The following is a 13,231-nucleotide window of genomic DNA, read 5'->3' on the forward strand; positions in this document are numbered from 1 at the left end:
GGGTTTCCTCCCACTAAGGGTGGGCCGACCCGCCTCCAGTGCTTCAGCCTGGGCCTGGTGGTCACTTTAACAGTGTTCGCAGTTTAGAACCTGAATTGAAGTAGACAGATTCACTTTATGCTAAGGATCCTTTAAGACAATCAGTGGGTGACAACGTTAACATTCTGCTGAATATTTAACTATTTTTGGATGCATTGGTCTCTGAAAATGGCAGCTAATTCTTAATTTTGGCACCTTGTACTTCCGTATTTTTGATGCAGTATGACAGTATTTGGCAGAAAAAAAAAATGAAGTGCAGTATGTTTTCTTAAAGCTCGGACTACACGACAACTTTGGTCACGTGACACTAAGTCTGCAGTGTTGTGCTACTAAGGATAGTGATTGTAGATGTGTGTTGAAATTCAGCAGGTCTAGATTTTCTGCCGAAGTTGTTTCTCAGATGCAACGCAACTTAGCAGCGTTCTTAAATATCATGCAGCCAAAGTTGCTGTGTTAAGCCTAGCCTGAATCTCAATAACAACCGCTAGGTTATAAACAGGAGTCCCACTGTAGATGCAAGTCATGGCTGTCCAAAAACTCTGTAGAAAAGACACTTGGTGTTGCTGTACTGAGTGGAGTCAGATTCATTGCTGGAGGCTCAGACAGTTCAAGCCAGTCCATACTATCAAGGTGAGGTTCAGATATGTCCAGTCCTAAAGGCCCTCCTTCTGGAGAGAAGTGCAAGTCAGATGTGTCCATAGATGAGGTAGGATGATCCAGGATAGCTAAACTGCTCAGCATCTGACTGTGCAGCTCATCAATAAGTGTCATAGCCGTTGTACCATCCTCATCCCCCTGAAGTATCTTTGTGCCTGTCGAAGCCTCTAGAAAATCTTCTAGTCGGTCTGGTGTAGTAGGAGAAAGCAGTCGGTGCAGCTCGCTTTGTGGCACCTCATTTACAGCAGGATGAGTCGGAGATGTTTGTTTCATGCTTTGCATGTAGCTTTCTTTACTTTCTGTAGATAATTCTGTCAATTAAATAATTAACATATGGTTAACACCAATATAAAGCTAAAAACTTAGTAAAAATGTTATTAGCTCAAAAATATAGAAGCTGCAATTTTAGCAGTTAGCATCTGGAAATATGATGGACCAAATGAACAAAGTTATTCCAGTGAACCAAATTTTTTACTTTTCATTTCTTTTATAAAGTTAAAGCTGTCAATTCCTGCTTCATAGTGAAGCAGTGCCAGCATCCATTGCCAGCTATCCCCCCCTCACTCTGCTTCACTGCAGCACTCCTAACACAGGCTGCTTGCCCAGTTGTAACCTGTATTCTGGGGCATATTAGCATTAGAATACGCACAGTGTTAGCAATGTCTAAGGGCTGTATTACACAGCACAATTTTCTGGGGGATGCAAGCACCAACCTGTCAGGTCAGCGTTTGGTTGCCCCTTGTTCCCCTCTCACTACCTGTGCTATTACACACACACACCCACAGACAGCGAGGGGGAGGAGCTGCCCAAACGATCCTTAGATTGTTCAGGCTGCCCATTGAAGTCTGCGTCGCTCTGCTGCCAGCACTCCTATTACACAGAGAAGCAAGCAGCAGACTGTCACTGACATAATCGGGATCTTTCAGCATGGTGAAATAACACAATCAGCTGCCACTGTGTATGTCAGTTTATTGTTTCCTTTCAACATGCAAAATGATTATCAGCCTGAATGGCTGGTAATCGTCCAAGTCAGGTTGATCATCTTTTAGTGTACTAGGGCCTTAAAGGGGTTGTCAAGAGAAAATATTTTTTCTTTTAAATCAACTGGTGTCAGAAACATATAGATTTGTAATTAACTTCTATTTAAAAATCTTGAATCTTCTCATACTTATAAGCTACTGTATATCCTGCAGGAAGTGGTGTTTATTTACACTCAGACACAGTGCTCTCTGCTGACATCTCTGGTTGAGACAGAAACTGTCTGAGCAGGAAAGGTTTTCTATGGGGATTTGTTCCTGCTCTGGATGTCAGCAGAGAGCACTGTTTCTGAATGTAAATAAAACACTTCCTGCAGGACATACAACAGTTTATAGGTACTGGAAGACTTGAGATTTTTTTAAATAGAAGTAAATTACAAATATAAATAACTTTCTGACACCAGTTGATATGAAAGAATTTTTTTTTTCTGCTGGACAACCCCTTTAACTGTGCCTGGTCCTGGACTTGTGAAGCCCTACAGTTCCCAAAACGGCCACTGGTAGCAGCAGAAAGGTTTTGTTGCTTTCATTGCTGCTGCCAGTCAACAGAAACATGAAAAGATTTCAAGTTTTCTTTAATAACGTTATAGAACTTTATGAAAGAAATGTAAAAAAAAATAAAATATAAATATAAATATATATATATATATTGGGTGAGTGGGCAGTTCCTGCAGGGGGAGCAGAGAAAATCGGGGCTGTTGGAATGGCAGCTGCGGGGGATCAGGGCAGACAAGTATGTTTGTTTTTTTTCTCCCTGAAAGGACCCCCTCTCCAATCTGAGAACTTGTATGCCCGGAATACTTCTATACGTAGAAAAAAATAAACAAAACCCCACACTTAAAATATAACACTAGGCTCTATATGTAATTTGGAGTCATGTGTGCAGCCACTGTTAGAGGAGTCGCCCAAATGTAAGCTGGCAGCAGCTGGCCCATGTGCAGATGAAGCCAGGCCCAGAGCAGGTCAATACAAGTTTTAAGCTAAATGGAAGGAATAAACTTACCTAAATTGTGTATAAAATTGTCAAAAAAGTCATCTGTTTGCATCCCTGTGGGTTGTCCATCCTAGTAAAACAGTAAACAGAAAAAAAAAAAAAAAATTCAGAAACTTTTTAGAAAAATTCAGATAGGACTTTAATAAAATGAGGGAAAATACCGATTTTGGTGAGCAGCATAAAGGTTCCTCCTCTCTGAAGTCTGACTGCTTCATATCTGAAAATGTCTCCATATTGGGCATGGCAAGAGACAAAATAGTGCATGGCCTCAGTTGAATGGCTGATGTTGAGCTCTGGAGAAATTGGGGGGAAAAAAGGATTAACAGTAAAATTATATATATTCTATCAACTTAAAGGGGGTATACTTGATGGGTATCAGATGGTTGCCATTGTAAAGAAATCAGCATACATGTGTCAGGGAAAATGGGGAAATAAAGGAGGTGTGTATGTATGTATATATATATATATATATATATATATATATATATATATATATATATCTATATATATATACACACACACACACACGAAGGGGCCTGTGCAAAACGGTTATCTCTGTTATGCACTGTTATCTGATGAAGGGGGTAAATCTCCTTTACAATAAATATCCAGCTTCATAATACCCTGGCTTTTGTGGAGATTCGTCCTGACAACGCTGGTGAATAGTACCAGGGAAAACAGGGAGTGTGCCTGGGAAAGGCCTTTAAAAACCTTAAAGGAGTATTTATTTATTTTTTTATGCGGTGTGTTAAAATAGAAAAAAAAGTTATATTTACCTTAAACTGGTCACCCCAACTCCCATTTGGCTCTGTCCAGTTTCCTCATCTTCTGTCTGCTTCTGAGACAAGTGCTGCACTGAGCTCTCATTTCGGAAGCAGAAAGATAATTGGGGGAATGGATGGAGCCAAGCAGGAACTGCGGGGGACAGGGGCTAGGCAAGTATATATGCAAGTTTAATCCATTTAATAAAAACAAGGCACAAACAAAAGTCTCACCGATGATGAAGGCTGGGCAACGAGCACCTCGGCTTCTGGCTGTGTATTTTGCTGTGAGGTCTCCTGCTTTATAGGAAGATATTTAGCCGTCATTAAGGTAGACAAGAAACAGAAGTAAACAACAATGTGTTACATGACTAAACATTCTATTGCAATGAACAGATAAAGATTTGATTCCATAATCTGGAATCAAACAAGGCAAAATGTCTGGGCCTGATGTCTGCGTTATTTGTTGGGGGGATACCACTGATGACAGCCTTTAATGTAGGCTACAGTAACACTATAGTATAATGCTTTTTGTGGGATGTCTTTGGAAAAAGATGTCAATTCTGCTTTTTTAGCATACATGGCTCTCAGTGGATCCTAAACAGAAATTAATTCCGGCCACCAAGGGGAGCTCTCCACAGCACACTGGTACAGCACAGCAGGGACAGTGTATAGTGTGGCGGCAAGTGACAGAATAACGGCAGACTCTATGCAGCTCTACATCTGGGGGTAGGGGACAACGGGGATGGCAATGACGGTCTTCCTGTCCTGCATGCAGCTTCTCTGCAACAAACGGTGAAGGTAGGGGACAATGGTGACAGGCTAAAAAGAATCAAAGCTGAATGTCCTGGTGTTCTGTTCGGCGGGCATGCTTCCAAACAAAAACTTTGTTAGATCTGGGGGCTGCCATTTTATCGAGCGATTTTAATCACAGCGTTTAATGACATGTTTACAGCCAGGCTCATGGACACAGACAACAATAGACAAAGTTTGTCCACTTAAGATGAATGTGAAACATTACTGAGCACGCTCTGTGACCTAAGAAGAGGTCATAGCACTGTTTCCTCTATCTACTGGTGTCACAACACTGCAATGCTGTATAGATCACTTTACAGCAGCCTCCTCTTATAAACACAGACACAACAGGAAGTCTCAACATAGCGTTAGCCCCAGTGGCGAGACTAAAAAACACAAGATTTTTTTTATAATGTAGATAGGAAAATTAAAAAAAATCTTTACCAAAACGTCTTAAAGGAAATGTCATCAGAAAACAACTTATTATGTAAATAATGTTTTTATGTTAAACATATTTTTTTAAGTAATATGTAATGTTTCTACCAACCTGCAGTATGACTGATTTATTGTTTTCCGCTTGCAAAGTGCTTGGCTTGTTAACAGTGAAGACCACCTGCGCTTCAGATGAACCATTGATTTTCATTCCATCCTTATTAGACACTGAACTCCTAAAGTTGTGTGGCTTTTGCAGGCCACTTGTTTCTCGCTTTACTGCGGCTCTTCTATTTGAAGTTTCCGTACATCTGCTGGAATCACAAGTGGCCTGACTAATTTCCTGTTTGACGTGAACCATCGGAGTCTGGTGATCGTCACACAGCGGAGACTGTTGTGTTGTTCTCTTCTCTTGCTCAAGTTGTTGTTTTAGTCTTTCCACTAACTCTTGCTTCTGTCTCAACCTCCTAGTTAGTTCTTCAATCTGTCTATCTTTCTCTCGGAGCATAATGTCTTTGTCTCGGACATCGGTAGCCGACTTCTCTGTGACTGGTGCTGGAGATGGCAAGACGATGAGTTGTGTGACGGGTGACGAAACGGTTTCTTCTCCGGCGGTGAGCACATCATCCACACTGGCCAAGGATACTTCTGAAGGGCAAGGAGAACAAGGCGGAGTGGAACTAAAGCTGCCTAAGCTTACTGGATCGGTCACTGCTGGAGGGGTGTACATATTTGGGGTCACCGGTATCACCTCCAATGGCTTAGGCTGTTGAACTGGGGCAGGCTTCGGATTAGCAGGGACGGTGCTGATTTCCTGTGTTGCCTTTAGTCTTTCAATGAGGTCAACCTTTGTCCCAGACACATGTAGGCCACGCTGCTTCAACTCCTGCTTTAACTCTGCAACCTGAACAACATAAAAAGGTATAAGGGCAGAAAACATAAAAAATAGCTGTGTATACACATATACTTTAGCTTTTTTTTTTTCCTTCCCCCTGCACCATAATTGCACTATGCAGCTTGCTGACCCATGCCAATACCTGTGGGTGTTGAGTGTATTTCACAACGGACTAGCGGCCAGGATCGGAAAGGACTATCAATGGCAACACCTAAAAAATTTGATGTAATATTCTAAGGGGTTTAGGGGAAAGGATTTTAATAAGAAAGTTATATAGATATGTAATTTACTTCTATTAAAAATTCTCAAGTCTTTCCATACTTATCAGCTACTATATATCCTGCAGGAAATGTGGTTTTATTTTCAGTCTGACACAGTGCTCTCTGCTGCCAACTCTGTCTCGGTTTTCTATAAATCCCCATAGAAAACCTCTCCCTCTCTGGACAGTTCCTGTCTCGGCCAGAGATTTTAGCAGAGAGCAATGCGTCAGACAAAATAAAACAACATTTCCTGCAGGACATACAGCAGCTGATAAGTATGGGAAGAATTGAGATTTTTTAATAGACGTAAATTACAAATCTTTATAACTTTCTGATATCAGTTTATTTGAAAGAAAAATATTTTTGCTGGACAATCCCTTTAAGAAAAGTATATTTTGGATAGTCAATGTTTTATTCTATTTTCTGTACATGACTAAAGGAGCCTAAGTGATTATTATTATTATTTTTTTTTTTAACATTTAGAGGTATACTTTACAGCAGCCACATGGACCACAGGAGCCCTTAGGGCATGTGCACACTACAGAATTCTTGCGGGTAACATCCCGCAGATTCCACCGCTCGCCCCCACTTGACTCTCCGCCTGTCCCATAGACTCCATTCTATGCTCAGGCAGATTCCGCCGTCCACCCAAAGAATGGGGGAATTTCCTGGGCATGCTGTGAGACCAATGCAGTTAAAGGGGGTGCTGTGATTATCACCTATTGTAAATCTAGACAGTCTAGGACTACATATGTTGTCCTCAGGTAATATAGATGAAACTAGAACACCCCCATTGATCTACAGTGTGGAGAGATGTAGTAGAGGTATCTCCCAAAGGTTTAATACTAGAGATGAGCGAACCTGGAGCATGCTCGAGTTGATCTGAACCCGAACTTTCGGCATTCGATTAGCAGTGGCTGCTGAAGCTGGATAAAGCCCTAAGGCTATGTGGAAAACAAGGATATAGTCATTGGCTGTATCCATGTTTTCCAGACAACCTTAGAGCTTTATCCAAGTTCTGCAGCCCCCGCTAATCAAATGTCGGACATTCGGGTTCGGATCAACTCGAACCCTAACACAGTGCGCTCATCTCTATTCAATACAGTTTTGTACAGTCACACGAAATTGGAGCTTTTACAATTTTTGCACTCTGATCACTTTGTCGGTGTGTGAGTCTTGCCCAAATGTGCAGGAAAAGAATACTGTTCTATGCACAATGAATGACTGAAATAAATGAAATAGCTTCAGCAATCTTTATCCATTTTCTTTTCTACTGTGCAAGTTTGCTGGGAGCATTAAAGGGTGTCATAATAAGCTTTCCTACCTGGTCTTTAGTCGGTGAAGTGAGCTGTCTGTATGCAAATGACTCGTTACTAGTCATGGCACTCTGCAGGCGTGACTGACAAGCAAAAAGGCTATTAGCTCACAGAAAGTCTCTTTGCCTGACAATCATGCCTGCAGCATGTTATTAGAGGCAGAGAGAAGTGACTAGTGATTACTCCGCAGTAGACATTGGGGTGGAGACCAAGCTGTAATTTGCATACCCCGCATGTCAGATTAAAAGTATTATTTTAGGCCATTTAGATGGCTCACTTCACAGACTAAAGCCATGGTATAAAACCTTTTAATCACTCCAGGTCCAGGTCCATTTTGACTTTTGCATTAAAATTTTTCCTATCTCGCCTTCTAAAATGCCAAAAATCTTATTTTTCCCCAACTACAGAGCCATAATGGGGGGGGAAGGGGGACCAAATGTACTTTCTAATGACTCCTTTAATGTTACCAGACGGAAAAAAAAAAAAAAAAACCTCAGCAACTTTGCAAACTGCAGTGAAACTGACATGCTGTGTGTATTTTGGGGGTCATTACAGCGCCATCCAATTTATATAGCTTTTGTTTCATTTTACTACTTTACATTTTTATACACCATAAGAAAAATATATATAAAAAAATAAATAGATATAGATATGTATATCTATCTATCTATCTATCTGACAATTTGAATATGTGCAGTGTTTTTAGCAGGAGGCTTTCACGATAGTGTTTTATGCAGTAAATGTTTCAGAGGAACTTGCCCATTTAAAGTTGAATAAGGTGACAGGTCTTTATGGTGTCTACCCCAGGGCTCTTAAAGAACTCTGATTAGTTATTGCTGAAGGTTTGGTAGGTAAGGATAGTGATATAGGAGAAGGTTTGGTAGGTAAGGATAGTGACATAGGAGAAGGTTTGGTAGGTAAGGATAGTGATATAGGAGAAGGTTTGGTGGGTAAGGTTAGTGACATAGGAGAAGGTTTGGAAGGTAAGGATAGTGACATAGGAGAAGGTTTGGTAGGTAAGGATAGTGATATAGGAGAAGGTTTGGTAGTTAAGGATAGTGACATAGGAGAAGGTTTGGTGGGTAAGGTTAGTGACATAGGAGAAGGTTTGGAAGGTAAGGATAGTGACATAGGAGAAGGTTTGGTAGGTAAGGATAGTGATATAGGAGAAGGTTTGGTGGGTAAGGTTTGTCAGTTTGCTGATGACATAAAAAAGTGTGCAATAGGGTTGATATTCCTGGAGGTGTCAGTAATATGGAAAATGGTTTTGCTTTGCTAGATAAGTGGCCCAAACAATGGAAACTGCAGTTCAATGTTTCTAAATGTAAAATAATGCACTTGGGGAGGAGGAATCCACTATCCGAGTATCACATCGGCAGTACTGTGGTGGAAAAGACTTCAGAAGAGAAGGATTGAGGGATAGTGATTTCTGACACCTCACAATGAGTCACCAGTGCAACCAGGCGGTGGGGAAAGCCAATTGTATGCTGGGCTGTATAGCTAGAGGTATAACCAGTAGGAAGAAGGAAATTGTGATCCTGCTGTATAGAGCTCTAGCGAGGCCACATCTGGAATACTGTGTCCAGTTTTGGAGACCTCATCTACATGCACTGGACACAGTTCTTACCATTACACATATTGGTGACAAAAATAAATATAAATTATGGGGAAGATTTATCAAGCATGGTGTTAAGCGAAACTGGCCCAGTTGCCCCTAGCAACCAATCTGATTCCACTTTTCATTCCTCACAGACTCTTTGGAAAATGAGAGGTGGAATCTGATTGGTTGCTAGGGGTAACTGAGCCAGTTTCACTTTACACCATGCTTGATAAATCTCCCTCTGTGTCTTTTTTTGGGTGACGCTTTACTTTATATCCAAAAGCAGAGATAATTTACTGTACCTTCATATCATCCAAATTGTTTGGCAGGGGCCCTGTTTTAGTTGCAGTAGGAGGCATATTGCTGTTCTGTTTAAATCCTATTGGGGCACAATGAGTAGAGATGCTGACTGTAGGTAATGTGCGCACAGCAGTGTTGGTTGTGGTAACAGCGCCTGTCTGCTGGTCTGCATGCACTGGCCTATTATAGGACAACATAAAATCAGGTTAGATAAAAGCAAATCGGTGCACCAATATAACTTCATAATTATAGAACATATTCAATCACAGTATAGGTTATACATCTTAAAAGCGATTCTGGATATGCAATTGCTCTCAGCCAGGTATAGCAACCACTACTAAGGGTGCTATTACACTGGACGACGAGGGCCCAATCAATATTGTAAACCATCGCCGATCTGCTATACTCGCTTACTGGGCCTATTACACGGCTCGATAATCGATTAGCAAGGGCTACACGGACATCGTTAGTGATGTCCATGCAGCCCTTACCCAAACAGTTAAAGGGGTTATCCTGCACTACAAAAACATGGCCACTTTTCCCCCTCTCTTGTCTCCAGATTGGGTGGGGTTTAAAAATCAGTTTCATTGAAGTAAATGGAGCTTAATTGGAAACCACACCTGAACTGGAGACAAGAGAGGGGGAAAAGTGGCCTTGTTTTTGTAGCGCTGGATAATCCCTTTAATACATTACCTGCCCACGCTCCCGGTCTTCTCCCGCACTCTGCATGCGTCCCGGTGTGACCTGTCATGCCGCTCAGCCAATCATTGCTCTAAAGCTACAGCCGTGGCACCAGGATGCATGCAAAGCGCAGGAGAAGACCGGGAACATGGACAGGTAATGTTTTAACTGTTTGTTCAATTGTCAGCCGTTGGCCACACATCGCCATTAGATGAAGTGATGCGGATGGGCGGCCAATAATTTTAGGTCTGGACCTAAAGAAACAATCAGCCGATGATCGCTCCGTGTAATAGGGTCCTGAGAAATGAAATCCTGATAGTGAACCAATGCTCGTGCAGGTAAGCTTACTTTGGCGGCGCTGGCAGGATGGTCTGGTAGTTGTAATGCTGCTGCTGCTGTTGGTTGAGAATCTGTAGCTGAAGGAAAAGTTGCTGTTGTTGCAGGATTTTTGCATAAGAGGAGTCCATGGTCGGGGATCCTTTCTGCTTTTGATCAGGGGGTATATACTGGTGATACTTCAGTTTCTTCACCTTAGGCTTGGTATCCTTCATTTTCTTGGCTCGAAGTTTATCATGACATGGTTTTGAATGGTTCTGCTGAAATATATGTATATAAACAAAAAAAATTATTAACTTTTCACTTCTATTTACACTTATCAATTGGTGTCAAAGAACCAAAGACACACACACAACCAGATTTCGGATGCTTTTAAAGTTTTTCAAGATTCACCAACCCAAATCGATTAAAAAGTAGAACCTCTAATACAAAATTAATTAAAGTGTTCAGCTCCCTGGAGAATTCTGGAAAGACTCTAGAAAAGGAGTCACTTTTACAAAACTGATTAATGGCCGATTCATTATTATATATATATATATATATATATATATATATATATATATATATATATATATATATTTATTATCACAACCACCCACTAATTTTTTTCAAAAGCAATGTGTATATTTATATTAACTTAGCTAAAACAGTTGAAAAAAGTGTGTTGATCCAGAGGAAGGCACAAATCCTTATGAGGCAGATGCCAATTACCCGGTCACAGCGAGAAAATTCCTTCCCGACTCCAATGGTAATCAGAATAAATCCCTGGATCAGTGTCCTATCGCATGTAATCTAGTGGCCATAACCCACTGACTGCACAGGCACGCCACTTACCAGGGAGTCACTGATGTCCTGTGTTCAGGAAGGGCCATCCACAGACCCGCTCTGAAAGCTTACCAGGCCTATACCTATACCCGGCTCCAATGGTAATCAGAATAAATCCCTGGATAAGTGTCCTATCACATGTTATCTAGTGCCCATAACATGTAATATATTTTTCAAGAAAAGCATCCAGGCCTCCCTTGAACTGATTTAATGAATCAGCCATGACATCATGTGTCAGAGAGTTCCACAGGCTGACAGTCTTATGCCTAATATTTTCCTGCAGATTTGGTCACCCACAGCAGCCCCAAAGCACCCAGTAATAAAAAAAAAAACCCAAAACAGGGCTCTGTACTAGTGGCACTATTGAGAGATCATAAACTCTAAATAATTGTGGTGGGGGGAGAGGTTCTGCTACATAAGAGCTGCAGCAACACAGGGTCTCACACAAAAAGTGGTCAAAACAATCAAATTATTAAATTAAATAAAATAGCTCCTATTATTGACCTTTCCACAAGCACGGAAAAGGGACAAAAATTCACAAGTAGTGGTGTTCACCATAATTGATATCTATTGGATTAATCAAATAAGTGAATGTCAAAATCTTATCAGTGGCATTTCTCATAGACCATGGATCCAGCTGTAAATGCTCTATGGCTCCTGACTATAAAAGGAAGAATTTATCATGCTGGCTCATGTACGAGACTGACTTGGGACCAGTGGTTTGGCTCATTTTATTTTTTATTTTTTTGCAAAATTGAGCAATAGATCTTTATCAACAATAATAACACCATGATGTTGATGATGCCTGTAAAAACACCAGCTGCATATTATACACAGTCTGTGACTCATCCCTATATACTATGTGGTCAGCCTCTTCTACAGTCTGGCTAGTGCAACTGCATTAACATCTATAATGGGAAAAGTATGAAGTATGCAGAGAGTAAACCTCTACTGCAGTAACCTATAGCTATTTTATGAGATGATTATCGTTAAAGAAAAAACAAAATCACCAAAAAAAGGTTCTTGGGTGCCTTCACACGTACGGGATCCACAGCAGATTTCACACTGCGGGTTTGCAGCAAAATCCACTTTGGATCCGTGTAGTGTGAAGGTCTATGGGTTACATATGCGCAGCGGAATTTTCATTCCACTGCGGATATGTAAGCCGACCCCTTTAAGCCCCCGCAGTCCCGTCCAGAAGCATACATTACCTACTTGGCGCCGCGGCTGTGTGAAGCTCCCGGCTCCCCTCGCTCTCTACAGCCAATCAGTACACGGCAGCACTGATTGGCTGATGGGGACAGACGAGAGCCGGGAGCCTCACACACAGCCGCAGCGCCAAGCAGGTAATGTATACTCCGGGCCGGGGGCTGCTTACATATCCGCAGTGGAATGAAAACCCGCAGCGATCCTGTACATATGAAGGCACCCTAAAACCTTTTTTTGGTGATTTGGTAATGTATGCTTCTGGTCGGGGCTGCAGGGGGGCGATGGGGGGTTAAAGGGGCCGGGTCACATATCCACAGGCAAATGAAAATTCCTCTGCGGGTATGTGACCCCATAGAACTTCACTATAACAGGATCTGCAGCGGATTTCCCTGCAAACTCACAGTGTGAAATTTGGTGCACCCTTAAACTGTAATTATCCACTGTAATGTACTTCATAACAAACATATTTGTATAGCTTGGCTGCCCACCAGGTATACCCAGAAAACATACTTATATCGATTCCTGTACTGTATGCTAATAGCTTTTATGTAGTCATTTTTTTGGTCCTACTAGTCGCAGTACCGGAGCTGGGTTTCGCCATAATCACGCCTATATTGGCATGATTCACAGCACTCTGTGCGTAGCCACGTCTGGTGAACATGCGCAGTGGCTCTTGAGTGGGAGAGAGCGTGCCTCAACATCCAGGAAAAAAGAGAAGGCAAGCGCCAGCATCCTGTGCAAGAGAATTAAGTGAGTTTCTGATTGGCAGATCTCTACCCTGAAGATGTGTACAGATGCTGTTGCAGCTGTTGCAGGACAGCATCTATAAAAAGTGTCTTGGAAGTCAGCGCTCGTCTTCTATACCTGCCTAGATGTCCAGGAAACAGTATAGACACTTTATACAGACGGAATGGAAACCTCCTTTCTTGTATACAGCCTTATCGAGACAGTGAGGCGTGTCCCCACAGACTGCATAGGCATGCCCCTGACCAGGGAATCACTGTGACATCCTGTGTTCAAGAAGGACCATCCACAGACCCACTTTCTGAAAGCTTACCAGGCCTATACATAGCTAGAGATCGGCCAAGTCGGTG

The 13,231-nt window shown here is 41.8% G+C and overlaps 1 protein-coding gene across 6 annotated transcripts in view; it reads right to left on the reverse strand.

Moving 5' to 3' along the window:
• The window catches only part of MRTFA (myocardin related transcription factor A), a 49,261-nt gene continuing 36,030 nt past the window's right edge, over positions 1-13,231 (reverse strand). For 4 of the 6 annotated variants that reach the window (XM_069967361.1, XM_069967357.1, XM_069967358.1 and 1 more), the window contains 7 exons: positions 10,116-10,363; positions 9,089-9,266; positions 4,831-5,619; positions 3,723-3,788; positions 2,889-3,020; positions 2,737-2,797; positions 1-1,007 (listed from right to left, as the gene is read on the reverse strand). In XM_069967361.1, coding sequence (XP_069823462.1) covers positions 529-1,007; positions 2,737-2,797; positions 2,889-3,020; positions 3,723-3,788; positions 4,831-5,619; positions 9,089-9,266; positions 10,116-10,363 — 1,953 coding nt within the window. In that variant the 3' untranslated portion in view covers positions 1-528. The remainder of the gene's footprint in view (positions 1,008-2,736; positions 2,798-2,888; positions 3,021-3,722; positions 3,789-4,830; positions 5,620-9,088; positions 9,267-10,115; positions 10,364-13,231) is intronic. The other 2 variants (XM_069967363.1, XM_069967362.1) reach the window with 2 other exon arrangements.

Source organism: Dendropsophus ebraccatus, chromosome 4, assembly GCF_027789765.1.
Source record: "Dendropsophus ebraccatus isolate aDenEbr1 chromosome 4, aDenEbr1.pat, whole genome shotgun sequence".
Taxonomy (NCBI): Eukaryota; Metazoa; Chordata; class Amphibia; order Anura; family Hylidae; genus Dendropsophus; species Dendropsophus ebraccatus.